Below are 6,132 nucleotides of genomic sequence, written 5' to 3'. Positions count from 1 at the left end.
TAGAGTTAACTAACTGAACATAAAGTTTTCGAGTGGAACCAGAAAACATGAAGGGGTAGAAGAAACATGAAGACTATTAACAAAATGTTGTGTGTTTAGTGTTTCAATGGGCTGGACGCAGTGTCAGTTTACTGTGTCATTTAGTGTATTCTTGGCATAAACTGTGAATACTAGAGACTGTTGTCATCCTACCTTACCTTACAAATGTTGAACAGGAGAGCCAGGGAGGTTAAATAACACGCCCAAGGACACCACTGCCTGAGTCTGAACTCTGAGTGCCTAAAGGTTATGTTCATCTTCCTTGACTGCCACAGTGATTATGATAGAGCAGGTGATATTAAATCCGCATCCTGAGATGTGAATAGTAGACTTATGAGATTAGAGGTTCTTGAGGACAATATTGTATATAAAGCCCAGTAATATGCATTATCTCATCTACTCCTCTTATTGATTTTGTGTATTAAGCAATTTGCCCAGATCCTAGGGCTGGTAAGTAGCACAGCCTGGATGTGAATTCTCATTCTCTGCTCTCCTACTTGTACCCTCCTTCTACTAACATCCACCATCACTTTCCAGAGATGTTCTAGACAGAAACTTTAAAAAGAGTCTAGAGAGTTTTGCATAAATGTATTATTAAGGAAACCATTACTAGTTATTTCTTTTTTAGAACCTAACAGGATAAGTCTCATAATTCCTATGTTTCCATGGGAACATAGTTAGTACAGAATGTGGCATTCTTCCTGTTGTGGAATGTTCTTTCTATAAATTCATGCATTCATTCAACTATAATTTACTGAGCTAATAGTCTGTGCAGGTGCTGTGCTAGGTGCATAAGAAACATCCTTGCTCTAAAGGAACCTTCAGTCAGCTCCAGGCCTTTAGGAACCTCAGATATTCTGCAAGGCCTTTTCACACCTGGTGCATTTTTAAGGCAGTGCATTTGACCTAGAATACACTCAATCCCTTAGGACTCGGTCACCTAAGAGATCATACCTCTCCCGGATGGTTTGGCACACAGTAAGATCAGCTGTAGTGCCCTGGAGATGGAATCTTAGATTTGGACCTTGGGGAAACAGTACCAGAGTGTTATTCTAAAGAGAATTTTCTTACTCCAAAAGGATCCAAGTTTAAAGCTAGATTTAAAAATACACCCTTTGCCTGGCATTCTAACTGGCTCAGTGGTACTGCGCTGACCTTTATTCCTCTTAGCCATGCCTTTTGCTAGAAATACCGGATTTGTACATGCCATGTAATGTTTATGGGCTCTGTGGCCCAACACCTTCCTGCTACACAGTCAGGCAAAGCCTAGGAAAGCAGCTCTCAAAGTGCCCATCTGTAGGAATGAAGGAGGTCCCGGGGGTGGGGGGTGGGGTGGGGTGGAGTGGGGTAGGGAGGGGTGGGGTGGGGAGAATTCTACTTGGTTCAGGTTGGTGCTAAAACAGCAGATAAGCTTTAGCACCAGATGTCTGGGGTGGCTATTTCTACATGCAGAAATTTTTTTTTTTTTTGTGCATTTCTACTCCATGATGCTACTAATTAAGAATGGCACATACACTAGTGCAACCCGAGCCTGTGTCTACAACAGGGAAGGAGGGGAGGGTGTTATGTTTTGCCTCCAGATTTAGAAGACCACAACTGGTGCTCTTAATGGCAGTGTAACACGTGTTGCCTCACTTCCCTCTGGTCTTAAAACATGTGAGTCACAGTGTAATTAAAGAATTACACTCTCTGTATCTTACACTGCAAAAGTTAAGTGAGGCAAATCAGACTAAGTTTTTTTGTTGAATAAAAAATGAGGATCCTATATGTATTGGGTTTTTAAGAATTTTTTCAAGCACTCAAATATCCCATATATTCTCTTTATATCTAATTTGGTGAGCCACCCCTATCACAGATTTAATTGCTTTGGGTCATTCCTGGAGTTGTGGGACCACAAACCAAGTCCGTAAGTCCTATAGCTCTAAGAGAAGGTAATTCTCGTCTTGGAGTAGGGGAGGTGGCGCCAGCTCGCGGCTCCGCGGCTCCGCACCCGCCGGCCGGAGCTCAGTTTCCCCGCAGCTGCGCGCCCCGCCCCGCCGCGCCCCGCCGCGCCCCGCCGCCCCGCAGCGCCCGGAGCCGCCGCCAGGGGTGCGGAGCCGCCCACCGCCGACGAGACGGCCGCGGGGAGCCTCCCGGCCCGCCGCTGCACCTGGCTCGGCTGCTTCCCGACCGAGCGGCGCGGGCCTGGACCGCCGAGGGCGCCCGGCCGCCGCCTCGCCTCCGGGAGGCTGACGCCCCGGGCCGCGCCTCCCCGCCGAGGGCGCTGGCTGGGGCTCCCGCCGGACCCGCCCCCTCGCCGCGGCGCCCCCGGCCGCCGTCCCGCGCCCCCTCGGGGCCTCTGCGGGCCCCGCGCGCCGTCTCCCTCCCCAGCTGTTGCAAGGCCGGGCACAGCCCCCGCCGCCGCCGGCGCTCGGGGCCCTGGCGTCCGAGCTAAGCGCGCCCCCCGGCCGCCGCCAGCCCCAGCCGCACGCGCACCCACCCCTCCTCCGGGTACCGCGGTCGGAGCCGAATACAAAGAGGCCTCGCCCCTGAGCCCTGGCCTCCGCCGCGCCCGCCCGTGCCCACTGTCCTTCGACCTCCGCCGGGGCTGGACGCCGGGACCCCTCCCCTCGGCGCCCGCCTGCCCCTCCCCCTGGTCGCTAAAATCCGCCGGGCGATCCCCGAAGTCCCGTGAGCGGGGCCCTCGGCCGTCCCCCTCCGGCCTCTCGGCCGCCGATCCCGACCCCCGGGGCCCGCCGGCCGCCCACCCCGCTGCAGCCGCGCGCCTCGGCCCCGGCCCCTCCTCCGGGGCCCTCCTCCTCCCTCGCCCCGCCCGTGCCGGGGTGGGAGCGGCGGCAGCTGGAAGAGAAGGGATGAGGTCATCCTCTCCCTCGGAGTCAGCTGGTGGAGGAGAGGAAGCGGGAGGAGGGAGCGCGCGCGCGGGGAGGAGAGGAATGTGCAGGTCCGAGGACCGCCGCGGCGGCCGCTGCTGCTCCTGCTGCTGGCGGCGGCGGCGGCTCGGACGGCAGCGGCGGGGCCGGGCGGGCGAGGAGCGCGGGCGGCGGGCAGGGGCGCGCGCGGGGCGCCGCGAGCAGCTTGGCTCGGCGCAGGCAGCCAGGCGGCGCTCCTGCCGGCCCCAGGCGCGCCGCTAGCCCGGCCCAGCGCCCAGCCCGGCGGGCGGCCCAGCGCCCAGCCCAGCGCCCAGCCCAGCGCCCAGCCCAGCGCCCGGCCCAGCGCCCGGCCCAGCGCCCGGCCCGGGGGGCGGCTGGCGGCGGGCGGCGGGCGGCGGGCGGCGGGCGGGCCGGCGCGGGAGCAGGGCAGGAGCCCGAGGAGGGGGAGCCGCGCCGCCCGGGAGGAGAGCCGGGGCGAGGCGAGGTGGTGGCGGGAGGAGGAGACAGCGGGGAAAGGTGTCAGATAAAGGAGGGCTCCCCGCCGCTCCGGAGGCATCATGGCCGCTAAGTCAGACGGGAGGCTGAAAATGAAGAAGGGCAGCGACGTGGCGTTCACCCCGCTGCAGAACTCGGACCTGTCGGGCTCGGTGCAGGGACTGGCGCCGGGCTTGCCGTCGGGGTCGGGGGCCGAGGACGAGGAGGCTGCCGGGGGCGGCTGCTGCCCGGACGGCGGCGGCTGCTCGCGCTGCTGCTGCTGCTGCGCGGGGAGCGGCGGCTCGGGCGGCGGCTCCGGCGGCGGCTCGGGCGGCGGCTCCGGGGTCTCGGGCGGCCCGGGCGGCCCGGGCGGCGGCGGGGCGGGCTCGGCGGCGCTGTGCCTGCGCCTGGGCCGGGAGCGGCGGCGCTACTCGCTGTGGGACTGCCTCTGGATCCTGGCCGCCGTGGCCGTGTACTTCGCGGACGTGGGCACGGACATCTGGCTCGCCGTGGACTACTACTTGCGCGGCCAGCGCTGGTGGTTCGGGCTCACGCTCTTCTTCGTGGTGCTCGGCTCGCTCTCGGTGCAGGTGTTCAGCTTCCGCTGGTTCGTGCACGATTTCAGCACCGAGGACAGCGCCCCGGCCGCAGCCGCCTCCAGCTGCCCGCAGCCCGGAGCCGATTGCAAGACGGCGGCCGGCGGCGGGTCTGCAGCCGCGGAAGGCGAGGCTCGTCCTTCCACGCCGCAAAGGCAAGCGTCCAACGCCAGCAAGAGCAACATCGCCGCCGCCAACAGCGGCAGCAACAGTAGCGGGGCCACCCGGGCCAGCGGCCAGCGCAGGTCGGCGTCCTGCTCCTTCTGCATCTGGCTCCTGCAGTCGCTCATCCACATCTTGCAGCTCGGGCAAATCTGGAGGTACCGTATCAGGGGCGGGGAAGAGGGAGATTTGCTGCTGCTACTACATCCTCGCTGCTTTGCTTTTGCACGGAAATTGTTTAGGGTTGCTCTGGCAGTAGCCCTAGGCACACTCTTTCGGGTTTTTTTTTTTTTTCTTTCTTTCTTTTTCTTAAACTGGGTGGTTTTGCATTTTTAAGATTTGTGATCAAAACCTGGGGGTGTGTGTGGGGGGGGGGGGAGTGAGAAACAAGGGACAGGCAGCAAAGTGGTTTTGATCAACCCATCCCTTCCGTGTTCTCACTCTGCTTCGCTAGCTTCTCTATGTTTACATGATACCCCCTCCCCATTTTTCGTGATACCGTTTCAGTGAGTAGGAGAGGATTCCTGTCACATCTTCTAAAAATCCTTTTTTATTACGTTGAATTCGAGGTGTGTATTGCAATTTGGATGGCTTCTTTTGTTCCCTGTTGCTAATTTTAGTTATATGGGAATTCTTACTGCTGTGAAGTACCCACATTTTACATCTCACCGTTAGAGAAGCACTGCACTCCAAGTAAAAAGCTTAGTAGGGAGACTGCTTGTCTTTTTCTGGAGAACACCTATACCTGTATCTATATAATCTGTATTTTATGATGCACTTTCTGATTATCTTGCAATATCCCCATATTCTGATTTCTCACATAACTAATAACCCTTGGAAAAGGGGTAGTGCATCTTGTAAACTTTAATCGTACTTGGCATCTTCATTGGTTGCTCTGCTACTTGTCATCTGAGCTACCAAGTCTTTTTACACAGATATCACTTCCACTTAGAAACTGGAATACAAGGCTAAACTTGCTGGGCAGAGGGAGCTGCCATTCAAACAGTCACTGCCTAGATTTAGGAATATAATGAAACGGTTTGCTCAGAAATATATTCCACCAACTTTTATATGTTTTTAATAGCTTTATGAAGCAATGTTTTACATCTGCAAAATTTTTTTTGGATTGTAGCACTTAGATGTTGACATTCCGGAGCTTTTTTTGGTTTACAATGACTAATAAGTATGTAGCATAAGTGAAATGAGAAAACTTCTCAGTAAGGGCACCAATGTGGGGCTACATGCTGTCCATTACAATTTCACTTGTCACATGTTTGTGACAAAGGTGTCAGAAATCATCAGCTATGCTGAGGCATCCCGTGTAGAAACAGTTCAGAGAGTTTGTGGAATAGGACTAAAAACTTCTTTTATTCGTGGCGAAGAGTAGTGTTTCCGCTGAGAAGAGCAAATGTGGTTATTTTACAACCTTTCTGGGACCATTGCTTTGTGAAGCAGGGTAAGCATTGCCATAGATGGTGACTTTTCAAATTGTGAAAACTTTTTTTTTTTTTTTACCCCAAACAGATACTTTCTGGAAAAATGGTATATGATATGCAGTAGGTCAAATTGATGTTGGAAACCAATGTATTTTGGACTCAAACAACTTTGAAATGTCAGTTAAGTGTGATAGCTGTTATGTTCCATGAGTGACTATTATGAAGACTTAGAAGTTGATGCTCTTATTCAAGTTTGATGAAGAACTCAAATGTCCGTGTTAATTACTGAAATTGTTTAGTGGCTAGGTGCATATGATTAGTAGTTTTAAATGATAATGTGGAAAATGAAGCTTAACATTCCATTTGTTAACTTTTGCAAACTTTATGCAGGATTTGGAAATCACTTCTTTTCAATCACCTTTAAATAATGCAAACACTTCTCAATATATTAATGGAAGAACTATCCATGCTTCCTACAGATTGATACTTTGTGAAAAAGTTGATATCAAGTTGGGTGAACTGAAAAAATACTTTTAATTATCATTAATTAAACAA

The 6,132-nt window shown here is 54.3% G+C and overlaps 1 protein-coding gene across 2 annotated transcripts in view; it reads left to right on the top strand.

Moving 5' to 3' along the window:
• Positions 1–3,331: 3,331 nt before the first annotated feature.
• The window catches only part of XKR4 (XK related 4), a 443,574-nt gene continuing 440,773 nt past the window's right edge, over positions 3,332–6,132 (top strand). For both annotated transcript variants that reach the window (XM_077876925.1, XM_077876924.1), the window contains exon 1: positions 3,332–4,299. In XM_077876925.1, the coding sequence (XP_077733051.1) occupies positions 3,467–4,299 (833 nt within the window). In that variant the 5' untranslated portion in view covers positions 3,332–3,466. The remainder of the gene's footprint in view (positions 4,300–6,132) is intronic.

Source organism: Canis aureus, chromosome 28 (genome assembly GCF_053574225.1).
Source record: "Canis aureus isolate CA01 chromosome 28, VMU_Caureus_v.1.0, whole genome shotgun sequence".
NCBI lineage: Eukaryota > Metazoa > Chordata > Mammalia > Carnivora > Canidae > Canis > Canis aureus.
The sequence above is the reverse complement of the archived record's forward strand: the minus strand, read 5'-3'. Positions and strand labels throughout refer to the sequence as shown.